General features: G+C 43.2%; 2 protein-coding genes across 2 annotated transcripts; both read right to left on the bottom strand.

The window, feature by feature from the left end:
* Positions 1 to 8,417: 8,417 nt before the first annotated feature.
* LOC149309067 (homeobox protein Hox-B7-A-like) lies at positions 8,418 to 13,922 on the bottom strand. The gene is made up of 2 exons (XM_089531737.1): positions 13,517 to 13,922; positions 8,418 to 9,055 (listed from the first exon to the last, which is right to left on the bottom strand). The coding sequence occupies exons 1-2, from the start codon at positions 13,920 to 13,922 to the stop codon at positions 8,802 to 8,804; spliced, it is 660 nt and encodes a 219-aa protein (XP_089387863.1). The 3' UTR covers positions 8,418 to 8,801.
* A 3,332-nt stretch (positions 13,923 to 17,254) lies between these two features.
* On the bottom strand, positions 17,255 to 19,240 carry LOC149309066 (homeobox protein Hox-B8-like). Its single transcript, XM_089531735.1, is given in 6 exon segments — positions 17,255 to 17,433; positions 17,436 to 17,553; positions 17,555 to 17,605; positions 17,607 to 17,638; positions 18,745 to 19,009; positions 19,011 to 19,240. Coding segments are annotated over 6 exon segments (732 nt in total). The 5' UTR covers positions 19,173 to 19,240; the 3' UTR covers positions 17,255 to 17,329.
* Positions 19,241 to 27,034: the final 7,794 nt, after the last annotated feature.

Genomic DNA, 27,034 nt, shown 5'->3' with positions numbered 1-27,034 from the left:
CTACAATCTGTTGGAGGAACAACCTCCCCTCTATGAAGCCTTCCTCTACCTTCGGGAATCTGTCTTGGCCAGTGTGTGGCATACCTCAAATGGCAGGGAATAAATAAAGATTAAACGGATTTATTTACAACGTGTGTAGCCTAGGCTTTGTAGATGGGGAAAGTACTCCAGGTCCCCCCCAACCCACCCCTTCATCTTCACTCATTCCTGCCTTTTCCGCTTAACACAAGCTAAACTTTACAAAGGAAAAGGAGAGAGAAGGAGAGGCGATTGAGGGTTTTTTTTTGGGGGGGGGTGGAAGAGAAGAGTGAGATAAATGACGGGATTAAAAGCAACACCCAAATATTTCTCTGGGCCGACGCTGCTAGGCCAAGGAATTGCTTGGTGGCAAGAAGAAAGAGGAGGGAAGGGGGAGAAAGTTAAAGTTGAGGCAATCCAGAATTAAAAAAAATGGGATGAAAGAAAGATAGAAAGATAGAAAGAAAAGAATTCCGGATTGTAAATAAAAGTGGGATTTGGAATGGAGAAGCACGGAGGAGTGTGAAACCAGCAGGGCGTTTGGTCAAAAGGAGACTCAAATTGGTCCCATAAACTGTAACAACAAAACAACACTGGGCTTTAAATACATCGCAGGACACACACACACAGAGAGAGAAAGAGAGTGGGACTTTGCTTAGGATGCTACAGCTATTCACAAGGGATGGAGCTGCTTTTGTCGTCTGCATAACCACAACTCTACCTAAGTGATTTCCCTCCCTACATTGTTGGCATGTATAAGACAATAAAGGAGGCTCATAAGTGAATTCTGCACTACAACACACACACAAACACACACGTCCTTCTCCCTCTCCCCCTCTTCTCAAACACATAACCATTTGAAACTTAATTTCCAGCCATTTGCGTTTTAATTTACCTGGCTTCCCCTGCAGTGTATAATAATCCCGTTAATGGGGTTACAGGAGGGAAAGGAAAACAGGGAGGAAAACCACCCTTTTATTATTTTATCAAAGGGTTTAGCTAATAATTAACCAAAAAGGGGGAAATGAGCCTTTAGGGGTAAGGCTGCTTTTCTTACTTTCTTTCTTTTAACTGTCTCTATATTGCTTTATTTGTGTGGCCGGAAAGGAAAGTACAGAAGGATATGGGAAAAGAGTCTTTATAATATGAATGGGTTTTTAAGCACAGATTTGGGGGGGGGGGGGGTTTAAAGGCAACAAAGCAAAACAGGGATGTGGGAATTTCGTTGGCTGGGCTGGAATAGAGATGTTTTTGAATTAAAGGAACAAGGGCACGATCCCATAGGAAGTTTTCCTCCTTTCCTCAAAAACCCTATGCCTTTCCTACAATTTTAATGGGACTGTGCATCCATCCCATGTAAGAGGAGATGAGCAGTTACTGAAGGCCTGAAATCAGGTTTGCTTGGTTTTTCTGATCGTATAAGTTTGGTTTGTGTATCTGTAAGGGAGGGAGAGAAGGAGAGTAATTGCATTTTTCTTCTTCTAAATCCACTGTAATTTCTCATGATTCACGAACTCATATTATAAAGGACACTTTCTCCATTCACAGCTTCATGCCATTAGAGTTTTTATCACGCCAGTAAAGTAAAGTAAAGACAGATAGATATCATATTCCAACCAAGAAATGGTCCCAGACAACAACTTCGACATGAGGATACAGTTTCACACATTGAAGGGGGGATGGATAGTGCCTGGCATTAGCCACTTACCAAATTAAACACCCATATCTTCTTTTCACACAAAGGTCTCCTTTTAACACATGGGAGACAACTCCAACAACTCAGCTCCCAACGTTAATGCAAAAACCGGAGAGCTGTGCGAATATTTCACGGACTAGAAAATGGAAACAAGGCTCTACTTTGGTGACTGTACTGTTGTTGTTGTGTTTTTAAAATGAAATAAAATAAAGCAAAGCAAAACTCTAAACCCGAAAAGACAGATGGATGGAAATTCCCTTTAGCTCCGTTTCCAGAACATGTAAGCCATGCTGAATCCATTACATGACCAAAATATATATATTATGTGTAGAAAATGAAAAATCTTGATCTGGTTAAACTTGTTTTCATGGGAAATTAATCACTGTAAACTTTACAATGTAAAGTCTGGAAGCAACAAAACCGGAGAGTTCCTCTTTTCGACAGTAGATGGCAGCAAACAGCATAGAATGAACAAGTGGAGAAATTGTAAAGGCAAAGAAGTCCTTGCAAAACAGAGAGAAATGGGGGGGGGGGGGGGGAGAGAGACAAACAACTTGGTAGTGTTTAACTGATATGAATTCTTTAATTAATCCCCTCATTTAAAAGAGCACAACCAACCAACAAGCTCCTTTTGTACAAAACAGACACACAATATCTAGCCCTATGAAACAGCCATTGAATTTTGAATTAACTTAGAAAATAGGCAGATGATTTAGAGGTGAATATATAGAGAGATAGAGAGATAGATAGCTTTTTTTTTTCAACAGCAAAAAAAGCAGTTTGATTTGTGTTTTTCTCATCTTTTCCGTAAATAGAAAGAAAGAGCACCGAAAGCTTGAAAGAAAGGCCATGGCAAATGAATAAGGAGCAGTCAAAAATTACACATGAAAATGCAGGACAATTTTTTACCAAGTTTCCCAATCTTCTCCCACTCCCCCTTCCTCCACTATATACTTTCAGAGAATTTGCAGAAACAAGAAAACAAGGTTTAAACAAAAAAACAGGAAACCTATAGGATTTTATTTTTATAACAAACAAACAAACTCAATTTACCGGTAAATTCATTTTTTCAAATATCAGTCCATTCTTTTTAAAGCACACGAGGGAAACGCGCTAGCAGCAATCGCAGAGCAGTAAGCAAGTCAGCCATGAAAGAGTTTAAAAATATAAAACATTTGAAAGATCTCCTTGCCCTGCCCCACCCTTAAAAAGCAGAAATCTATGGGGAAATACTTATTGTTTTAACCCTAACACGTTCTCCCCTAAAACACACACACACACAAAAGGAAGAGATTCAAACACCAAATGAAATGTGTCTACACATAGAAGCAAATACGTATATTTTAAAGAATTGCCTACACCTTCCCTTTTTACAAAGGCTTTTTACAGTCAATGGATCGCAATCCATCTGCCATTTTAATGAGTCCTCTTTCCCTTGCCATAATTCATGGGATCATTTTCAGATCTACCGACGCTTGCTTTTAAAACCGGGGACGCATTATTCCATGCATTATTGTTATTATTATTATTATTATTATTATTTTCCTTTGTTAATTTTTCTTCTCCTTCTTTCCCCCCTTCTTCCCACCATCTAGGCATCCTTACAAGGCGAAGAGCTTTTCGGAAGACTCGACTCATCCCTTCAGGACCTTGGAGGAAAAAGCATCCAAATCCAACTGTCTATGGTACAAAACTTCCCAAAATGACTGGATTCCCCCGATGCCAAGCAAAGCTGGCCAGATCGGTTTTTCCTGGGGTGGGGAAGAGGTTTGGGGTGGGACGGAAAGATTCAAAAGGAACCCACGAAAGCTGATATTATATATATTATATATATTATATATAATTATATATATATATACAGCTACCTTCAATTCGATGCTGAAGGAATTCTCTTTAGAATCTATGGCCAGGTGATAGGAATATTGTAAGATTTTGTGGTACACACCCCTTCCTTTCATCCTCCTTCCTTCCTTCCTTCCTTCCTTAGATTTCTCTTTACTTATCGAAATACATATTTACCAAGATATTTTTCAATACAGTAGGCTCCTCTCCTCCTCCCCCCCCCCCACACATCTCTTTATTTTTCTATACCTTTTAAGAAATGGAAAATAGGCTTCTAAAATTAAAATTAAAAAAGGCTGACTCAAATAAAATATAAATAGGTTTCCTTACCTTTGGAAGCTCTGAGGATTAGCGGTGGAGGAGGAAGAAGAAGAGGAGGTGGTAGAGGAGGAGGGGGGTGTCGAATTGCGTTTGCTATTATGTATAAGCTGACAAATATTGTCCCAACCTGATAGCCGTCCATTGCGACTTCTGGGAGATTTTTTTTCCTCCTCTTTTTGCCGAGTCCTTTTGCACAGAAAATGGAGTAACTTCCCTCTTTTGAAAAATGGCAAAAGCCTCCGGTGCAGATCCTCCCTCTCCATCATTAGACAGAGGACCCCAAAATCAAATGTGGAAATTGAATCTAGAGAATTAAGAAAGGAAAGGGCGGGGAAATCGGTAGATTAGCAATCTAAAACTCACTCCTAGATCTCTCTCTGTGTGTGTGTGTGTGTGTGTGTGTGTGTGTGCCTGCGTGTGTGTGTAAGTGTGTGTGAGAGAGAGATTGCCCTTCTCCTCCTCTATTTTTAGCCCTATACATGGAACTTAAAAAAAATTGGTTAAAAGAGGCGACAGTCCTACAGAGGACAGTGATCCGACCCAAGGTACAGCGGCCAAAAGAATGGTAGAATAACCACATGGGAAATCATAAAAAGTTCATGTTCACGGTTAGCAGTCCACATGACCAGGTCTGGCCAATCGCAGAACCCAGCCACTCATAAAGTTCTATCACAAAGTTGTAAATTTTCATAAAACAACAAGGAATTTATTGCATTTCTTCATGACTGCTTTAACAGCAGTCTTTTTCTCCGCCGCCATCTTTTTCTTTTCTTTTTTTTTCTTTCAGAAAACCCAAAGAGAAGAAGAATATGCAAAGATCCTGCGCAGCCCCCCCCCACTTCCATCCCCACCCCTCTTTTCTATTTCTTCCCAATGGGGGGCCTTGATCAGCCCCCTCTTATCTGCTTAAAGGTTAAAAGAGCCTACTTTTATAAAGGGAAAGATTTGCAAGGACATTTTGCGGCTCACCATTCGCGGATGCGTTTTTATACCTGGAATCGTTAATTGCCACGAGTGTGTTGCGGGTGGGACGCCATATTATTTCGTAAAAGGTTTTCTTTTTAGGGTGTGTGTTTTGTTAAGGCGAAATGTGAAAGTCTATTGTTTTATCTAATTTTTTTTCTAATATCATATATTGGTTTCTCTAAGGAAAGGCGGGTTTCATTTCGGAAATTCGCCCCCAAATGAATTTTCTCCCCATCCGCACCCCCTTTTCCTCCCCATTTCAATGCCATTAAAGAGTAAGGTTTTCGGAAGATACAGACCTGCATGAGAACAAGTGCAACACTTTCCAAGCACACACCTACCGCATGTATTTTATGGATTTGTGGGCTTGGGCGGTGCCTGTACATACATGTATGCACAAAGATATACATAGGAAGGAAGATGGAAAGAAGGAAGGACAGACAGAAGGACCAAGGCAGACATATATACCTACCGCACAGGCGCACTAGGGCTTTCCAAGCGTACACTACTACCGCAGTGGTACATGCCACGGAAACAATAGTAGTGGTCCAATGCAGCAAAACTGGGCTAGGTGAGCAGCGGTAGGACTGTTCTGGAATTCAGTTTCCGCCTCCTAAAGGGTGTCTATGAAAATTTTATTGTGTATAGTTATTATTACTATTATACACAATGTAGGTATCTCTGTGCATATATAATCACATACACATCCTAAGGGAATATATAGAGAAGTCTCTCATATATATATATATATATACACACACACACACACACCCCTAAAGGAATATGTAGGGCAGTCTTGTGTGTATGTGTGTGTGTGTGTATGTATGGGCAGTCTCTCTCATATATAAGGGAATATATAGAACAGTCTCTCTCTCTCTCACACACACACACACACACATATATATATATATATATATTCCTAAAGGTATATGTAGGACAGTCTCTATCATGTATGTGTGTGTGTATACAGTGTGTGTATGTATATATGTATATATTCCTAAGGGAATATATAGAGCAGTCTCTCATGTATATATGATCCTAAAGGAATATGTAGGCAGTCTCTATTGTGTGTTTGTGTGTTTGTGTATGTATTTTCCCTAAGGGAATATATACAGTGTGTGTGTGTGTGTGTGTATTCCTAAGGGAATATATAGGGCAGTCTCTCATATTTATATATACTCACATAGATAGATATTCCAAAGGCAAGCAAATATGCCTTTCCGCTCATTGGGTCTTTCGGACCTAACCCTTTTCTTTAAAGGGCGGCTTTTCCATACAGCAACCGCCACCATGATCACGTTGTGGGTGGATGGGTACATCAAAAAGCACATCTAGTTACACACAGAGAAACACACCTTTGTGTAGGATGGCCCAAATCCAGTCTTTGCATTTATCCATCCATGGCGTACACCAATTGTTGGTTTCGTGTGTTATCACGAAATTCTTTATGTGCATGGTGTACCTTAACTATTAATTCCCTGTATGTGTGTGTTTCTATCTGCGTGTATATTAAACATGCAGACATATAGAAACAAGTCGTGTGTGTCTTTGTGTAAGCAGCATGTTCTTTCATGTATGTGTGTTACATACAATTTCCCTGCATTACATTTCTAATCTCCCCAAGTTAATTTGGAACTGAATATATTCGTTTCTGGACATATCATTAGAAACCATTGGGTTTTTTTGAAAGCAGAAGCTTTCCTTATCATTTGAAACGGTAATGGAGTCCTGATTATTATTTTATTTTTGAGGGAAGATTTTATTTCAAAGGCGACCGTTTAATTCAAGACTTCAGATTTTAATTTGTGGAGAAAGGCAGAAAGAAGGCAGCGAACCCAATCCGTTTTGCCTCTATTTGTATTTTGAATTGTTTTTGTAGAGGGCAGTCTCTTATCAGCTCTTCTATCGATATGTAGGAACCCCGTGTACATTTTCTTACGTTCTTGTATTCTGGTTGTTAGCCCCCCGGAGTGTTATGGCTACAAAAGCAGAATATATATATTCAAAAAATCAAATTAAAAGAATCAGTATTAAATAGAGCTTTGCCCAAAATCTCCCCCTCAGGACCTAAATTCTGGAAAATTATATTATTCAGATCAGAGGGAGTGAAAAGCATTAAATAGAAGCATATATCAGAGAATATATCGAAACTGGTTTAAGGTGGTTTATTTTTCCGTATTCAGTTGTTCCCATTAATATTACATTTGTTTTAATGTCCAGCTTTTGTGGTCACTAACGGGAAAGAGAGTTTCTGCCATAAAACCACTGAAGTGGGGTTTTAGAGACCCAAATATAAGATAAGATTAACCCTCCAAATTGAGGAGTGTGTATTATTATTATTATTATTATTATTATTATTATTATTATTATTATTATTACTATTTCAACTCATTGTATCTTCTTGCGGGAAGTGGAATGACCAAAGCAGGAAGGATCTCCGGTTGGTTGTAAAATGCAAATATAACTCAATTTTCTTAGCCAAGTCGGGTTTTTTCCCACCCCATTCCTTCAGCTATTTTAACTTTATATCGCCAACTCAAGTTATACATTATTAGGATAGGTTTCCATCAAACTAGGTGTTGTTTTTCCCCCCCTTACTAGTCCTTTTTTATTTATTTATTTTATTTTTTTAGTAGAGTAGTGAATGGAAAATGAAGCCAGAGATTGGAAGATATTTTAAAATAGTCAATTAACAATTTGTATGCTGCTCTGTTGGCCTTTTGGCTGAAGAGCGGGTATAAATAAATAAATGTTGTTATTATTATTATTATTATTATTATTAATATTAATATTTTTAAAATTAAACCTACATGATCAAGGCCCAACTCTTTTTATATTCTCCAGGCTAACAAAATGAAGGTCTACTCCACAGAAAGGACTTCTGAAAGGAGACTTTTCGATGCATCTTGCCCACAATAGAGAACTAGAACATCAATAAACCAGACAACTAGAAAATCAAAAGGTAAACCAAAGAAAAAATCAAGGACTGGACACGATTTCAGATTATTCAGTAAGATTATTTTTAATTGTTCTTTTCCCTCTCTCTACGCATAATAATCACAGAAATTACAAATAAAAAAAGGCTCGGCAGAAGGATTAAATTATTTGCTATCTATCATATACAACGTTGTTTGTTTTTGTTTTTTTTGTTTACTCAATACAATATTAATTTCAGATGCTCTAGTGACAGCAATAAAGGAAGTGGTCCATTGTCGAACATCTAAAAATATACACCAACAAAAAGGGAAAAAATAAACGAGCAAAAATTAACAACAACAACAAAAAATACAGCACCAATAAACAGACGAAGAGGGGAGGAGAAGAGAAAGATAGGAATCTCACAGAATTATGTACAACATTAATCTCAGCTAAGCCTTGTGTTCCCTTCATACATTTGGACCCCACGTTTTCCTAAGCAAAAGTGCTAACCACGTCCACATTTTTCACTTCATTTATTCATTTATTTTTAAATTACGCAAAGAAAAAAAGGACTCCCTTTTTTAAAAAACAAGAAAATGTACAAATACTTGACTATATATATATATATATATATATGAAGACCCACATAAGGAAACAAAACATCTATTTTATTCTAAAGAGATCTAATAGGTAGAGATTTAATAGGTAGGTTTAATATCCGTTTTTTTGTTGTTGTACAAAAACAAAAAGAGGAGAGAAATGTTAATCTATAGGTAGTTTTCCAAGTGTCGAGAGAAAAAAAAAAGAAGAAACCATCTTTTCAGCTGGCTGAGACATTTCCTTCCTTGTTTAATGTATAGTCTTTATTGGTATTTGTGTTATCAATTTCTGGTTCTTTCTTTCATTTTCTGGACAGTATGGTCAGGTTTTCTCCCTCCCGCTCAAGACGGCCATCTCTCACACATTCTCTCGTTCTCTCTCTTCCCTTCACTTTCATCCTTTCCCTCCCTTTCCCCACCTTCTCCCACTCTTCCCTCCTTCACTCTTCCTCGTCTTCCTCCGCCTCTGGTTTTTCCTGGCCGTTTGAACCCGGGCCTGCGGGTTTGTTCTCTTTTTTCCACTTCATGCGCCTGTTCTGGAACCAGATTTTGATCTGTCTCTCCGTAAGACACAAAGCGTGGGCTATCTCGATGCGTCGCCTTCTGGTCAAGTAACGGTTGTAATGGAATTCCTTCTCCAGTTCCAGAGTTTGGTACCTGGTGTAAGTCTGGCGGCCTCGTTTTCTGTCAGTCCCTGAAAAATCAATAAACGAGAAGCCCGTAAGTTCCCTTCAGCTTTGCCCCCCTTTTCTTTTAGGTCTTTCCTCCTCATTAGAGTTACCACTCCATTCCCTGGCTCTTCTATTGCGCCTCAAATTAAACCAAATGTATCCTGTTTTAATAAAAAGTGGGCCACACCAACACACTCATCCCAGTATTGGTTTACATTTACTGTGTTTGGGTTCGGGGAATACACAGATATAAATGTAAAATAAATAAATAGAGGCTGTAATCGTATATACACTTACTTGGGAGTAAGCACCACTTAACTTAGTAGGACTTATTTCTGGATAGATAGCTATAGGATTGTGTAACGGAGGGAAGGAAGGAAGGAAGGAAGGAAGGAAGGAAGGAAGGAAGGATGGAAGCTGTATGTAGCTTGAATTTATTCTCCTACTTGAGTGACATTTTCATCTGCTTTCTCCAGTAATTTAATTTTCAGCCTCAAAATATGTCCCAGCGAATTAAATGTATGGCCTGTGCCTCTCGGAAGTAAGTTTCATGAGGTTGTTTCATAGGCTTACTATTAGCAGTTGGAAGGATTTAAAACAAGGTGCTTCCAGTTTTGTCCAAGGAGTTTCAAATGGATCTTATTTTTTTTAAAAAAACCTAAATGTCTAGATCTAATTTTACGGCAGGGTGAGTTGCTTCTCCTTTCCTGCCTGCGTAAGGCTTAGCCATGTAGTCCCGTCTTGCAAAAATAAAACTCGGAATGGTGTTAATTCCAAATACCAACTTGTACGAATTGCCACATCTGGCGAACTGCTTCTCCAGGCCGGTGTGATGTTAATGTGCGGGTAATGTTACTTCCTTCCTATTCCACATAATGTGTTGTTATTCCCTCCATCTCCGAGTCTAGAAAAATTGATATTTGGGTTTGCTTCTCTTTCTCTCTTCCCCTCCCCTTACTGAGGAATTCGGAAGCTGGTCGACAAAGTTAGTCGACATGGGAATTCCTCAAAGCAAGAGCCCTCTTGCTGACCACAACTATTTACTCTGGCGTCCAAAGAATCTGGATTCAAAACCAGGGATCAATTTTCCTGTCATTGCTTAAGTCCGCTTGTGGGAACGGTCCCTTAAAGTGGAGGCGATGTTCCTGGTTGGGATGTTTGTGTGTGTGTTTTTTAAGTCTTCCCTTCATCTCCTGCACCAGCTAAACTATTTCTGCACTGTTCATCTGAAACCTCCTGGGAGATTTTAGGGTGTTTGCTGTTTACCAATAAATAAATAAATGGAGTGGTGGGGTTAGGGAAGCCATGGTCTTTCTCTTCAAGAAAGGAATAGCCGGGCAGGCTGTAAAGGGTGTGTGTCCGTATATAGGGGGGAGTATATAGGGGGGAGTTGGGTGAGATGTCTGTGGAATGTGGGTTGTAAAATCTGGTTGAAGGGAGCGCCATAAAGTTCTCTTGAATGGGGCAACCAAGACACAGTCAACGGAATCTCCCACATCCAGCCCAAAGAGCAGACAAGAAAGACGTCAATGTGTGGAAGACTGGAGGGGGGGGGGGGAGAAAGAAAGAAAGAAAGAAGCAAAAGAAAATCCTTAAATGGATTGAAGGTTGATTTGAAGTTCTGAGAACTGGCAAAGAAGTCACATAGAAAATGAGAGAGGGGGGGGGGGGTCGTTTCCAGTCTAAATGTCGGAATCTCTTCCAGAAGCTAGCATTTTGACTCCATCCTCACCCCAGACCCCCTCCCAAAAAACAGTAGCTGTTGCTTCAAAAGAAGTGAGGGGGGGGGGACTCCTGACAACGCACACAAATAAGACTTGGGTATATATTATCAGTAAAGTGCAGTCAGAAGGAAGACCTATGAGAACTGAGGTTTTTAAGAACTGGGGTCTGGTGCCTCTCACCTCTTTGCCATGCTTCCCTGCTTCTTGTTCTCCCCCCCCCCTCCCCAAATTCCCCAGGTCTGCTTTTCTGCTATTTGCATAGAGATCTAGGCCTAGGATTCTGTTCTCACTCTTCCTCTCTGCCGACCCCCCAAGAGGAAGATCTATGCTGCAGAAGATATGCCTTTAAAAAAAGGGGGGGGGTCCTTGGGTTGAAGATTCCTAAAATGATACTTTTTGCCTTCCAATAGCCTAGGCCTAAGTTTTATTGGCAGTGAGAGATCAGTGTATCAGTGTGTCAGTCTATCCTCTCACCTATTTACCTCTTGGTGTGGGTTGTCAACAGACTGGACTTCGCCAGGATTAATCCAGGACTAACTGGAATGAAAGTGCTCCCCATAAAAGCCTTTTGATAAGCAGATAATAATGTCTGGGTGGGAGTGGTGGGGTATTTCCATGAGCCATCCCTCTCAGTGTTTTCTCATCACCACCTGATATAACCCTGTGTTGTCAACTTGAGGGCAAGGGGAACAAATGCCATGAAGGACTTGGTAGCCAAGAAGTCTTCCAGCACCAAGGTGCTTCCATGACCAGAACAGCACCCATCTTGTGTTTGTGTGTGTATGTATGTTCAAGTCTTCTGTCAGCTTATGGTGACCACATGAATTCCATAGGGTTTTCTTAGGCAAAGAATACTCAGAGGTGGTTTGGCCAGTTCCTTCCTCTGAAATATAGCCTACAGCACCTGGTATTTGTTGGCGGTCTCCCATCCCATGAAGTAGGGTTGACCCTACTTAGCTTCCAATATCATACTGGATCTGGTGCCTGTTGGGTATCCCATACACAGAGAAATAATGTGAAAAATTACAGTTGCAGAGACCATACTGCTATAATTCTGCCCAAGTCAATCTGTGGGGAAAGAGAAAGGAGCATATACATATCCAGGGCACTCATATCTTTCTTGGTTTTACCCCAGCATACCCTCACCTATTATTTCCTGAGAAGTCTACAGAGAAGGGTATAGGAAACTTCAGGCTGGCCCACACAAACACATACATATGCATGAACACAGGACTTTTGCAGTGGCTTCATATGCCTGCCTATTCAAAAATGGACTTCTGTGGAACTTCCTCTTAAGGTAAGTATGCATTGCGTTACAACCTGCAGTGATTTTCCACTTCCTGTGATCACCAGGTCCGATGAAGCCTTCTATCAAATTTGAAAGCTCTCACACATCATGGCTAGAAGTCGTTGGTCCCAACAATATGCCTTCTTCAACTGGCCCTGTTGTAATGGGTCTGTTTTGTGGGGAGGGGGTTGGATAAAGAAAGCCCCACTAAGAAGATCCCGACGTGTCCGTGGCTCCTACAAGAGGACAGTGGCATTGGATAGGTTTATGGGCATATAATAGAAGGGGCCAGGGTGATTCGTGACATGAAAGGTCAATCTTTGGTGGGTTCCTCTGTCTCTCCTTTCTGTTTTGACAGATGTCCTGGCAAAGTTAGAGGGGAAGCAAATATCTTACGCTGTCTTTAAAGCAACTGCAGGCAAAATCTGACGGATCAGCAGATAAAACAGGGGTGCCTTGCTAACACACACCAGGCTCACACGAAATTGGGACAAGGCAAGAGGCTGAAATGAACAAGCTCGCTGGATCTGCCCCATTGTTACATAATCCTGAGGCGCCTCAACCGCAGTTGCTATGCATTTTTCTTAAACAACACGTTGAATAGATTGGCGGGAATTATATTATATATAATTGGAAGAGGAAGTCGGTAGGGAGCAGAAGGCTAGTATATATATATATATATATTCCTTCTGCTACCTTCCGACTTCCTCTCCAGTTAGGGATTGGAATTGCATGTGGAATCTGCGACTCCTGACGAAAATTGCGGCTTAGGAGGGGAGACACAGAAAGAGAAACAGGACTTTGGGACTGCATGAAACTCCCAATTCCCAAGGAATGCCTTTGCGGCGGGGAGTCCAAGGAATCAAAAGCGGCTATTATTACGACAAAAGATATACTCCTTGTTTGGTCCTGCCCTCTTCTCGCATCCCCCCCCAACTGTCCCTTCCTCTGGTATTTCTCTCCCCGGTGTCATTCTAGAAATAGTAAATATCCCTAGCGATGTGAAAAACAAAGCGTTTTTTCAACACCCGGAGCAAACTTGCTCCCAACTCTAGTTATAGAGACGCAGAGAGAGATGGGGCTGCTGCTGCTGCTGCTGCTGCTGTTGCTGCTGCTGCTGTTGCTGCTGCTGAGGGAGTCCTTCCTCCCCTGTGCTCCCCTCTCCTTTCCCAAGACACACACTACAAGAAGACCCGAACTAATAAATATTTTAAAAACACAGTTACTTTGTTTAAGCTTTACTTTCTAGAGGGGTCTCAGAGTCGGGGGAGGGGGGAAGAAACAAGAGAGGGGGGGAGAGAGATTCATTTTGAGGCAAACGTCATAAAAGGAGTTGAGGACCATCCTCCCCCCACTCCTCCTCCTCCCCCCGCTCCAAACAACACATCTTCCCCTCCCTTCCCCCTCATTCCCCTCTGCTTCTGGCCCCACTTGCCTCCTCTCCTCCTCCTCCTCCTCCTCCTCCACCTCACCTGTGCTCCGCATCCAGGGATATATCCGCAAGTTGCTCTCGTGCCTCAGCTCCGCGTCCCTCTGCTCGCTTTTGTTGCCGTTGGGCTTGGAGGCGTCTCCGCCGGCGGGACACATCATGGAGAGGTTTTGCTCGAAAGGGGAACAGTGCATGTTGAAGGAGCCGGCCTCCAGGCCGTAGCTGCCGGGGTACATGCCAGGGGTTTGGGGGTGCATGCCTCCCGCGTTGGGGTACAAGCCCGGCATGGAGGCGGCGAAGGAGGCCGAGGCGCCGGAGCCATAGCCGGTGCGCTGGGCATTGGAAGCGAAGGCGCAAGAAGTTTGCTCAGGAAACACTCCGGAGGGGAAAACCGAATTTGCTGCCTGATATTTAGAAAATAAAGCATTCGCATAATACAATGAACTCATAATCTGGCCGGGTGATTTGTAGGCCGGGACGTTTTACTGTCGGTTTTACGAGGTACCGTGATATATTACGGAATTAGACTCCAGATTTACACCAAAAAGGACCCCCTTTTTCCTCCCTGGCCATGTGACTCCGGCCCACGTGACTCTGGCGCCGCCAATCACAGCCTGGCTTCCTCCCTCCCCCTCCCAACTCTCTCTCCCCCCACCTCCCAAGCTGTCCCCCTTGTAATACGGAAAAGGGGGGAAAGATGCTCTGTGTGTGTGTGTGTGTATGTGTATGTATGGAGTCCTGCTTGGGATTTAGACAAGAGGGATGCATTATTGATGATAAGGATGCCAACCCTCCCAAAGGCAAGAAGCGGGAAGGAGCCGAAATGTGCAGGCTAGTCAATAAGCCCACCGGTGGTATTAGTTTCTCCCCAGCAAGAGAAGCAAGGAAAGTGGCCGGGAGGAGGACAAGGGAAATCAAAAAAGAAGGGAGGGGGACTAGCGGTCATGATCCTGGCTTAAGGCGGATGGAGAAGAAAAGAGAAGGAGGCAGCAAATAAAGAAGGAAAATGGGAATCAAACAGAGAAGAAGTGGGTGGGAAGGAAAGACCCACTTCGTTGTTGTTGTATGCCTTCAAGTCGTTTGCTACTTATGGGGACCCTAAGGCGACCAACCCATCATGGGGTTTTCCTGGCAAGTATCTTCAGAGGGGCTTTGCTTTCTTTCCTCAGAGGCTGAGAGTGTGCGGCTTACCCAACCAGTGGGTTTCATGGAGGAGCAGGGATTCGAATCCTGGTCTCTACAGTCCTAGTCCAACACTCAAACCACTGGGTCAAATCGGTGGGTGCAAAAAATCCCTGCGAACAATTTCCAGCTGGGTGGTGGCCACTTTGGCTTTGGCTGCCTTCCAGAAACACATAGGAAAAAGTAGGGGAGGCAACGCTTCATGGGCTCTCAGGATCAGACTCTGAACCCCTAGAATATTTTTGTTCCCCAAACGAGTGGGAAGAAGGCAGCATGTCCTATCTAAACCCGCCCTATCCTTGGGCCTGGGGCGAGTGTCTGTACTGACATTCCTCGGGCACTGGCTGCCTCCCCTCTCCCCTGAAAAAGGGAGTCATATCTTCCGGCTCCCCCCCAAACACACACACACACACACACACACACAATCTGCCCTAGCCGGTAGTTAATATTTCACTTTCAGCCTCCTCGCCCCGCTTCAATATCTCCCCTTCTATAGGCCATTCAGTTCTATGTGTAATTTATTCCACTGCCACAGGCGTTGGGTCTGAGAGCTGGCTTTGCTTTTCCTTTTTTTAAAAAGACTGGCGGAAGGGGGAGAAAGGGGGAGAGGAGGAGGAGGAGGAAAAGATTACAACAGATCTCTATTTAAGCGTGTCAGCTCTTCTGCTGGACTCAATTACACTGAGAAGGAAAATGTGACCAGCTGGTTCCTCCGCTTTCTGCTGGGGAAGCAAGGAAGGTTTCAAAAAAAAAGAAGAAAAGGAATTGGAATTGAAGGAGAAGGAGGGAGAGAGTGAAAGAGAGAGAGAGAGAAGGCGGAGGGAGGGAGAAATGGAAAGGCACACGTTTCATTGAAACTTATCAAAGCTCGCTTATGACATATAAGAATAAAGATGGCCTTGCAGTAAAGATATTGGCAGAAGTCCCTCTTTTCAAGGTTAAGTCGCCAAAAGGAAAAAGAAAAACCCACGGGGGGGGGGGGATAGGGAGAGTGGATACATCATAGTTAAACTGGGAGAGGGAGCAAAATTGACAATCTTCCACAGACGGGGAGATTTGGGAGGAGGAGAAGAAGGAGCTTGGAATTTGTCAGTGACACAAACCCATAACTATGTACACAGGCAGAACCAGGACTTCTTCCCTTTTTCTTGAAATGAAGGACACTCATCCAGTCTCCTAATGTGGGACCAGAAGTAAATGCTTGCAACACTTTCGCACACACACATACACACAACATACTCTCTCACCCCGGTTCTTGTTCTCCCTTAACACTTTGCACCCAAACCCAAAGGCTTCTTTGGGATCTTTGCAAAACTTCCCTTGGGTTACTATAGGGATGCTTAGCTGGGGAAGGGGGTTTTGTTTTGTTTTTGGAGGGGGTCTTCTTTCCAAGATGTGGAGCTGGGTGAAGAAAGGACAGTGTGTGTGTGTGGGGGGGGGGGGGGGGAATTGTGGCTTGTAAACTTTATTGTAACTCCTTTCTTCCACCGCTTCCAGCTTCGACAATAGAACAAAGTGAAGAAAGAACAAAATATAGCGTTAGTTTCCCCGCCTGCCCCATAAAGTAATTCACGTATACAGTATACATTCTCTTTTATTATTGTTTTCACAGTAAACCTAAAGGGGGAGGGGGAAAAGAACCCAAAAACCCAGGAAGGGGGGCTGAAGGAAAGAAACACTTTTATTTTTACAACTTCTTCCACTGTGCGCATGCTAATCTAAAGTAGAGAAAGAGAAAAGAGGGAGAGAGAACCCTTTTCTTTTTTATTTTCTCCCTTGCTTTTTAAAGATAGAGATACACACAGAAAGACAAAAGCATTAAGGAAATCAAAACGGAACCCCGCACAAGGTGGGAAGGAACTTAACAACAGCAACAACAACCCAAAAAAAGTGGAGACAACTACAGCATAAATAGGCAGTTTCATGTTGTCGGGTGTGTGTTTTTTTGTTTTCAGAGCTACCTCCGGAAGAGTTTAACCACAACAAGGAAAGAGAGGAAAGAGGAGGGGGGCGGTGGGTTTCAAAAGTGCACTAGGTATCATCTTCACATCTTGTCTATATATATTTATATGAGAAAGAGAGGAGAAAAGAAGGGGAGGGGATCCCTACAAAGTGCAGAAATGTTATTTTTACATAATTTCTACAGCACTGAGAGCCTCATCCCAGATTAAAGGGAGGGGAGGGAGAAGAGTGCCAAGGGGGGGAAGGACCAAAGAAGGAGGAAGAGGGAAAGAGGGATTGAGAGAGAGGGAGAATTTTTCACAGTCATGGTTAACAGAAGCTATTGCATTACACTATTACTATTTATTTATTTATTTTTACTGGCGAGGAAATAAAAAAAAGAACAACAAGGCTAAAAAGACCCCAAGATCTCTCTTCTTTCCCCCCCCCGTCCCCCCCATTTTAAATATAGATATAGTTCATCATATGTATCAAAGGACAATCAGGAGAAGAAGACGCTCACAGCTATATTGTTTTACAGCAATAAAAGGGGAGGGTGTGTATCCCCCCCCCCCCAAATCCCCTAAGTAGTGTCGATCCCCCTACCACCACCACCAGTACCAACCAGCAACCACGCCACCAAGCCACCTCTCCCGCGAAGTGGCCCGAAGAAGGGAAGGGCGAGGGAGGCTTTGCCGGGGCGGGCTTGCCTTCTTGTCCAGTCTTCCAGCTCCTACTTCTTGTCCCCGGCCTGTGCCTCTCCGCCCTCTTCCACCTCCTGAGCCCTTTCCATTTTCTGTTTCTCCAGCTCTTCCTGTTCGCATTTGCTGCTCGGAACTTATCTTTGTTGTTCTCCTTTTTCCACTTCATCCTCCTGTTCTGAAACCAGATTTTCACTTGCCTTTCGGTCAGTCCCAGGGCGTGCGAGACCTCGATCCGCCGCTTGCGGGTCAAGTGAAGGATTAAAAAGGAACTCTTTCTCCAGCTCCAGGGTCTGGTAGCGGCTGTACCGTCTGCCTGCCTCTCCTCCGTCCGGCGGCTGCTGGGGTGTTGCAGGGAGGGGAAGGTGGGAGGGAAGGGAGGAAGGAAGGAGGGAGACAGGAAGGGTGAGAGAGAGAGAGAGAGAGAGAAAGAAAGGAGGTTGAGAAGACGCATCAAACAGCTTCAGGAGCAAGAAGGGGAAATAGAGAGAGTGTGACACACCACACACCATGCCTACATGCACAGCCTCACAAATACACACTCTCACACAGAGCCAGGGGCAAAATGGCCCTTCCATAACGTTTTCAAACCGGAGTGTGTGTTTTATAATGTCTGAAGGGAGAGAGAAGCGAAGAGGAAGACTTATGCACATCACAGCACCCCCCATTTCTGCCTTTCAATCCCACCCTACTTTCTTGAAATGAACCCCCATCCCACCCCCTACAGTCCCTACTCCACAAACCCTTACTCCTCTTTTGGGCTGGGAGAAAGAAAATAACAAAGTATGCCCCCTCCCGGTGTCTTGAGAGAAGCCACCCACCTCCCTTCTTTCCCAAGACCCTAAAAAAGCCTCCTCCACCTCTTGATCTTCTCTGTCCCCCCCCCCCCCGCAAACCACCACCAACTCCAGGCTCCGTCCACCGTCCCATCTCCACAGGGTTAAAAGATAATACCTAAAACAGGGGAGGAGGGAAGAGGAGGAGGAGGAGGAGGCGAAGGAAAGACATACACACAAAAAGGGGGTCTCGGAGGTTGTAAAAGTACCATAAACTTTAGGGGGAAGCTTCTGGCATTGAAAAGAGGGGTGGGTGTCGGTGGGGGGGGGCGGGAAGAGAAAGAGAAGTCCAGTTCTTTCCCCCCATTCAGGAGGAAAAAGGGTCCCTTTCAGGGTAATTAAGCGATAAAGGCATGGAGAGGTGCAAAAGTTTAGGCTCGTAAAACAAAAAGAGAGAGAAAGGGAGAAGTAACGGAGGGTCGGAGGAGGAGGTGGTGGGTGAGGGGGGGAGAGAAGAAAGATAGTGGAAGAAGAGGTGGGAGAAAAGGAGGGCGAGTTTGTTTTATGGGTTCAGGAAATGCGGTGGCGGTGGCTCGGCCAGGCTGGCCTCCCCCCCCCAAGTTATCCTCTGCCCTCCTGGAAGGAAGGGAGCGCGGTCCCTCCGTCCTCACCTTGCGGCCTCATCCAAGGGAAGAGCTGCGTGGGAGAAGGGCTCTGCTCCGAGTTGTCGGCGTCTTCGCCCAGGCCGCTGGAGGCCAGCTTGCAGTCGGGGTACTGGACCAGGTCGGACTCCTGGGCGCTGAAGAGGCTTTGCCGCTGCAAGGGGTCATAGCCGTAGAAGTTGCCCGGGTCTCCGTGACAGGCGACGGCGCAGGGGTTCTGCTGGTAAGGGGCGCTGGAGAGCGAGGAGGCGCCGTGGTAGAAGTCCTGGATCTGAGGTCGGGTGCTGAAAGGTGCCCCCCGTGCTCGGGCCGTACACCACCGTGGGTCTGCCCCCCAGCTCTTGGGCGAAGCCGCAGTCGTAGAAGTTGGGGCGCAAGGAGTCCCCGGCTTTGTACTTGGAGAAGAGGGAGTTGACGAAGTAGGAGCTCATGGTCATAGGAAGAGCCGGGAGAAGGAGATGGACAGAGAGAGAGAGGGAGGGAGAGGGAATAAGAGAGAGGGGGAGAGATTTTAAGAGAGAGACAGAGAGAGATTTCAAGAGGTAGAGATGGAGATTTCAAGAGAGAGATTTCAAGAGAGAATAAGAGAGGGAGATTTCAAGAGAGAGGGGTTTCAAGAGAGAATAAGAGAGAGAGAGATTTCAAGAGACAGAGAGAAATTTCAAGAGAGAGCGAGAGATTTCAAGAGACAGACACAGAGAGAGGTTTCAAGAGAGAGGTTTCAAGAGAGAATAAGAGAGAGAGAGAGAGAGAGAGAGAGAGAGAGAGAGAGATGGAAGGTAGGGTAGATCTATCCAAAGCCCACCGGCAATTAGCCACGAAAGGAGATGAAAGCGCTGAGAAGCTAAACCACCAGTCTTGGAGATTTCCAGGAATATATACAGATATACATAGATTAAAAAGAAAAAAGAAAAATTCCAGAGGACTGAGTCAAAACACTTTGCCACAATACATGGTATCGGATTCCTCGGTTGTTGTTGTTGTTGTTGTTGTTGTTGTTTAAATTGTTGTTGTTGTGATTGTTGTTGTTGTGATTATTATTCCTTTCTCTCGCCCTCTCTGTCTGTCTGTCTCTCTCTTCTCCTTTTTCTTCTTTTCTCTCCCCCCCTCCCTCCTTCTTCTTCAGCCCCCCCTTAAAAAAGAAAACATCGGCGCTTTTTTTAAAAAAAAGAAAAAAGAAAGAAAAAAGAAGAAGAAGAAAAAGAAGAAGAAGAAGAAGAAAAGAGTTCCTCGCTTTACATTTCCAAGGAGAGGTGCCAGTTCATAAACAGTTTTCCGTGATTTACTTCGGAGCAAATGAGTTTGTTCATATTTCGCAGTGTCTTTTCTGGATCATTTGCATCTATTACGGAACCCTCATCCTATTGGTTTCCACGTACTCCACACGGACTCTGAGCAGCCTGCGAGCAGAAAGGAGAGTGAGTGTGAGACAGAGGAGGAAAGAGAGAGAGAGAGAGAGAGATTGGGGGAGAGAGAGAGAGAGCAAGAGAGAGAGAGAGAGAGAGAGAAGGAGAGCGAGCGAGGGAGAAGGGGAGGGGGGTTGGGGAGGGGTAAATATAGAGATTAAATATGCTAAACTATCTACGTTAATGAGATATCTCTCGCCTCTCGACAAATCATCACCTAAGCCCACCCCAAAGATTGATATTTGGGGGAGGGCTGCAAAAATTAAAGAGAGGCTTTTTGCTCTCGTCGTTAATTTCCATTTTTTAAATTATTTTCTCTCTCTCCCTCTCTCTCTCCCTCTCTCTCTCTCTCTTATATTTTAACGAGGCAGTTTTAGCCTTTGGAAAATGTCAGAGTTGCTTTGGAAAACTGTAAAAAAAGAGAGAGAGAGAGAGGCCGGGTTTAATTGCTACCCGTTTTTTTTCCTCCCTTCCCCTTCTTTCCTAAAAGCCTCCTATAAATGTAATTGGTATTTTAATACCAAGTTATCAAATCCTACGGCGTCCTGTAGCCTCAACATATTTTAAAACAAACGAGGTAGTCAGATTTAACATTTTAATGATCAATTTCCCTTATTATTGATAAAGGTTTAACTATCAGCGAGGAGAAGAGGGGAAAGAAGGAAAAGAAGAAAAGAAATGGCCCATTTGTAATGGGCTCCCACTCATGGCAGCCCCCCCCCCCAAAAAAAGAGGAGGACCATAAACTGTTTAACAAACTATAAAGCGCAATAAAATAAAAAATAAAAATTTAAAAAACAATAAACACCGCCTCCGCAACTAAATAAATAATTAAATAAATAAAAACACACACCAAGAGATGTTCTTGCTGGTTATATCGCACTACATAAAAAGCTGTTAAAGGGTTTTTACGAGTTCCTTTTTTTTCCCCTCCTGCTATAAAAACCCCAGGCTTCGATTGACGCCTAAACTCCATTATTGCAAGATGTTGGGGGTGTCAATACTGAATTAAAATGATTATAGTTTTTCATATATAACATTGACTTTTCGGATCTCTCTCCTGTTCTCTCCCCCTCCTCAACCCCCCCCCCCCACAACCTTATAGGAGAAGAAGATGCGATGCCGCCTCTCTTTTATCACCTCCAAAACGCCACATTTATGGCTATTATTAACTGAGCATTCAAAACCCACCCATTCTCAGCCCCATCCTCGCCACCCCAGAAAACTCCCAACCACAAGGTGCTTTTAATGCTGGGAGAGAGGGGATATTTGGGGGGGAAGGGGGGCAGGAATGAAGGGGGGAGTCGATGGGGGCTACTCTCACTCACCCCTTCTCTCTATTTTACCGACGTTTGTCGGAGTTGCGTTCGGCTTTTAACATGCCAACTCGACAATTTTCCTCGATTTAAGCACACAGGGGGTGAATCCTAGCAGCCCTTTAACGCAGTCAGCAACTATTATGAAGACGGCGTCCTCAAATCATGAGACTTTGGAGCTTTCTGCCTTCCTCCACCCCCACCCCCCAAAAAGGCTTGGGAAAAAATATCACAGTCTTAACCACGATCAATCCGACAAATATGAGGGTCTCCATAAGCTTCTTCTTATCTCTCTTTCCCTCCCCCCCCCCCCATATCTCCCTTTTATGTGCCTTTTCTGCAACACCATTAGACTGAAAAGACACTTCTTGGAGCCTTTGATCCCCCCTTTTTTTCAGTGGGATTCTTTAATGGGTCCATTTAGACAGACACTTAGCTTTCCCTTATCATCCCAACAGAAACCCACTTTGGGGGCTGCAAAACTCAACTGTGAAACCAAAGGACCCCCTCGAAATGAAAAGTGCCCAAAAGCAGACTTTCTTCCCTCCCCCCCACCGCCCTCCATGACCCCAAAGATCAAGAGCTCTCATTTAAAAGAACATTTTCTGCTAGGGTACCTACCTAGCTGGAAAAGAAGGAAGAAAGAAGAGAAGGAACTAAGGAAGGAGGGAAAGGAGAGAAAGAAGGAAAAGAGAGGGGGGAGAGAGACAGTGAGGAAGGAAGGAGGAAAGCAACCCTATAAGGTTATGGAGGCTAACTTCTTTGAAAAGTAAAAGCCATTCTGGTTTTTATTTTGCAAGAGATGATTTTTAAAATCTAAATCCTTAATCCCCTGCAATTAAACACGTTTTTACTACTCGAGATGCCTTAAATGAGAGCTTTTCTGTTTTAAAAGGGGGAAAAGCGCTAAACTTGTATTTTTATGTTCCCTTTTTACAATCCGCTAGGCAGCATTAAAAAAAGAAAAGACCAAGCGGGTTGCTTTGCTTGAAGGAAGGAAGGAAGGAAGGAAGGAAGGAAGGAAGGAAGGAAGGAAGGAAGGAAGCCCAAAAACATATGATTGCCTATAAATTTACCAAATAACGGAACAAGATCCTTTCCCCCTTGCAGGTCTTCACAGGTCTAAACGATTTACTTCGCCAGTTTCAACAAGGCTGACTTAAAACCCAACCCAAGGAGGCTGTTTAAGCATCGCCTTTCGGACTCCTGCCCCAAAGTTTCCAGTACTTACTTATCCATTTTCAGAGAACCATTTCCTTCCCTAGCCTTGCTGACGGATGAATGTGTTTGTACACATCTGCAACCATTTCTCGGTTGCATAATATTTGCTAGGGATGGGATTTTCTTTTTTTGGTTTCATTGAAATAAATGGGAGGCACATTGAAGTCGCATAAGCATTTGGTCCACAGACAAGTCAATTCTCTCGGAAAAGAGCTACTTCTCCAGATGGAGGTGGGGATTTGGGAGCACATGTTTCCTGAGGTTAAGGGGACCAACAGAGAAGGACTAAGTTGTCTTGAAAGTTTAACATTTTTTACCATCAGATCAACGCAGGATCAACGCCCGACAAAGAAAGAAAGAGTCCACCGCGGATCAAGAACCAGCCGCTGGCTTTAAATCATTGGCATACTGTACTGGGGGCCCTCTGATGAAAGGAAAATGTTTCTGTTATTAAGCTGGGAAAGGGGGGGAGAAGGGAGAGAAACCACTAGAGAAAGTGGGACTATAATTTACAAATACCCAGAGGAGGAAAGATTTATCAGGAAATCTCCCTTTCCCTCCTCCCCCCAAATACATCACTTGGTAAACTGTAACTTCTTATTACTTTATAGCCTCATGAATTGTTGTTGCTACTGCTGCTTTGTGTGTGTGTGTGTGTGTATATATATATATATATATTCAAAAAAGGAGGCTAGGACTTGCTATGAATTTGCACAAGGTACTTCTGCTTAAAAGATTGCCTCTTTTATACCGTTTAAGAGTTGCTGAAATTGGCCTTTCAGAGCGGAATTGGGGATTTTGCAGCTCAGAAATGTATCTCTGGGGGAAGGTTTTCTTTCCTTTTTCTTTCACGTTCTTATAATCTCTTCCTCCTTTCCCAACCCACGACCTATTTCTGGTTTTTGTACTCCTGTAAAATCGGTTCTGTGCCACTGAACCAAATCGAGCATTGAATGTCACCGGTTTCTTACATACTTGCTTCCAAGAACCTGTAAGCTTTCAAGAGAGCATCTTCATTAAACAAAGAATCCATTTCTAAACCTCTTTTATTTTTCTGGTCCTGTTATTTATTTATTTTTCTCCTCTCATTTGCCATGGTTTGAAGAGAGTAACAAGAAAAGGCCGTTGTTGTTGCTGCTGTTTTTAAAGGATAATCTGGAAGGTAAACTTGCTGGTAGTCATTGCCTTTTGGACCTAAAGGACTATTGTCAAACATCTCCAGGTGGGAGAAGGAAAATTTGTCTCTGTTTTCGATTCAGTTTGACTGTTTCTCCCCACTTTTCCATTTGTATGTTTGCAAACAGGCCATACAGAGAGAAACACATGGGAGTGTGAGGACATTATATGACGGTTGCTTTTCAAAGCAGGTCAAAACATTAGAGAAAAGAACATTAGAGAAAAGCAGAAGTTGGACAATGCTGGAAGCTGTTTAGAGACACTTAGGGCTGTTCTTTGACAAGGTCTATGTAGGGTCAAAGTATAGTGGGGACATCAATGCCCTCTCCCCAAATTTCTAACTTGTCCTCTTTTCTCCATCTAAGTCCTAGATTTTGAAGACTGTAATATAGACGTCATAACCTTTTGACACCACAAAAGAAAGGGAGGGAGCACAGTAACAAATCAAAGACTCTATAAGGCTACACTATCAAACGAGGGTTTGTTTACACATGCACAACACACACATTCCAGGCCTTGGATACCTCGGACACAAACACAGCAGGAAAATTGCCTGCTCAAGTTGGATGAAAATAAATGAGAGTTGTGCTGGAGCTCTTCCTCGATGCCTTTTCCTTGCAAAGAGGGGCTTGTGCAGGAGAATCTCCTGACTCCTTTTTTTGCCTCCAATTTTTTACCTCTTTATTTTGGATGCTCATCTAAATGCCTTAATGCCTGTACCTCCAAAAGTGGAAAAGACGTCGTCGCCATTATTATTTCTATATTTTATGCAGGGGGTGGAGGAGGAATTATTCACCCTGGTTTTGAGCAACCATTCAGTTTATTGTTCCTAATGAAATCAAGGTGTTGTGTGGACTCTAGAGGGGAAGAAACCCAAGAAGCAGAAGAGGATCGCTTCTTTCTAAACGTGGAGCAACAGCACCATCTAACGGCCGTTGGGAGTAAGACATCCTTTAAAAAACATAGGGCCAATCAACAAAGATGGGTTAGAGAGAAAGATTTGCTTGTGTGTGTAGTGTGTGTGTGTGCTTTTATAGCACTCCCCTTCTTTTTTTCTCCTTTGTGTGCTTTTCCAAGCATTGTTGCATACGACAAATCCTTTGTGAAATTATAAGATCTGGCATATGAATGTGAGCCTGGAAAGGAAGGCCTTTTCAGATGTCTCTGGCTTGGTCATATATAGCTCTATAGGGTCCATCCGGTCGTTTTCAAAGCAATAAAAGCAGGAGGTTGAGACTTAGCATTTGAAAAACAACAACAACCACATACCGTTGTTTCAAAGCCCCGAGACTAAACAATGGACGTATTCTGCTCTGGAAAAGGAGGGGGGGTTGTAGAGAGGATTTAGTTGTAGAGAGGGTCTTCTTCTTCTTCTTTTCTTTCTTTTAAGGGCAAAGAAAGCCTTCCCAAACGCAGACGTCTGGCCAGAACTTCTGGGATGTGTCTTTATATATTGGGGATGGTGTGTTTGAAGGGATGGTGGTTGTGGCTGGGGGTTTATGATCCAGGATGCTGGCAGCTTGGAAGTGATAAGAAGCACTAGACAAAAGGGTGAAGCAATCCAGAAAGCTGGAGTGGCGCAGAATCCACAAGAGGGAAATAAAAGTCACAAAGGTTGTCTTCCTCTTTCTTTCTTTCTTTCTTTCTTTCTTTCTTTCTCACTCTCTTTCTCTCCCTCCCCCCCCCCCGCAACTCTTTCATTTCAAATCCTTTCTTATTTCCCTCCCCCCTGAACTAGACAAAACTGGGTGCCTTTTTTGTTCCTTTTCAGTTTCCCCCTCCCTCCTCTCTCTCTCTCTCTCTCTCTCTCTCTCTGTCCCCCCCCCCCCCCACTTTCTCAAGACCTTCTAGTAATTTAGGAGCTTCTGAAAGTTTTCTACTCTTGTTTGCTTTACAGTTGCTTAGTTCCTTAACCTTCAGAAATTTATACCCTATAAAGTTTTATGGCGGTCATATTCTTTTATGGCAGCCTACTGCGCAGCGGAGTTTTCCTCTCTCTTTTATGACAAGTTTCTCTGGCTTCTAAACCCAGGAAGATCCAGCGATCTTTTCCCTCTCTTCCCAGAGTTTGCAAAGGAAATAGACACATATATACAGACAAACACATGCACACATATATACTGTATATGTATTTTAACTATACACACACTCGAGATATATATATATATATATAATGAAAACAGAATGTGATGACGATTGTATGTTTCCCTTTTAACAAGTGCATACAGTATTGATGCAAAGATGAGGTTAAAGAAAACCGTGTTTGCTTGAGTTTGGGGAGACCGTAATTGGAAAAAACGAAGACAAAACAAGACACAAATATCCTTCCTGTGGTTCTGTCTGAAAGTGCTGCTTGAAATGACTTTTGGGGAGTGATATCACAAAACAAAAAGCTTCCTATTGGGAGGCCTTTTTAAGCAAAATATGCCTTCAGGTTTCTATTGTGTTTGTTATTTTTAAAAAAGGAAACTTGATGAAGCCATTTTGGACACACAAAAACACACACACACACACAATTATACTGAAACAAGGGACCTTTGCTTTACTATCCTGGATACACCATTATTCCATATGTGAGTACTGTATATTCACTCCTGGTTCATTCATTCATTGATTCATTCATTCATTCCTCCTTGCTTCTTCTTAGCTGAAAAGTAATAATAATGACACTTTTCGCCACGAATGGAAAGAAAAAGAACCCCTTTATTTTTGTTTCGCTGAACAACGGGTTTAGAGATGCAGCCCGCTTAAACACGGAAGGAAACGCGAATACATTGAAAATGAATTCATATCAGCTTTCCTAAAGCGATCATGGAAAACAAAACAAAACATAGAAGAACTATCTGACCAAACAAAAACAAAACACCAGGTTTTCAGAATACATGGCGAAGAAGGAAAAACAAAGCCAACACAGTTGCAAATATTAAGTTTCTAGAAGAAGCCGTATAACACAATGAGATATAGGAAGTCCCCCCACCTTCCCTCCCCCCCAAAATATCGATTTTTATTCCGAGGCATTAAACAAGTGTGGAAAAAAATACGGAACAGAGGAAGCAATGCTTTTCCGACCATTTCCTCCCTCTTAAGACAGAAGTTTCTCTAACGAAAGCAGCTAGTTCCTTTTAATATTTAACCCATGCTTTTGCAAAAAAATGCATTAAAAACAACAAAAAAAATCTT

Source organism: Sceloporus occidentalis, unplaced genomic scaffold (assembly GCF_023333645.1).
Source record: "Sceloporus occidentalis isolate IW3139 unplaced genomic scaffold, rSceOcc1.0.p SCAF_7, whole genome shotgun sequence".
In the NCBI taxonomy this organism is placed as follows: Eukaryota; Metazoa; Chordata; class Lepidosauria; order Squamata; family Phrynosomatidae; genus Sceloporus; species Sceloporus occidentalis.
The sequence above is the reverse complement of the archived record's forward strand: the minus strand, read 5'-3'. Positions and strand labels throughout refer to the sequence as shown.

Coding starts and splice junctions, on each gene's coding strand:
- LOC149309067 (XM_089531737.1), bottom strand. CDS start 13,922: ATGAGTTCATTGTATTATGCGAATGCTTTATTTTCTAAATATCAGGCA. Junction 9,056..13,516: donor TCCCTGGATGCGGAGCACAG/GTGAGGTGGAGG, acceptor TTGATTTTTCAG/GGACTGACAGAAAACGAGGC.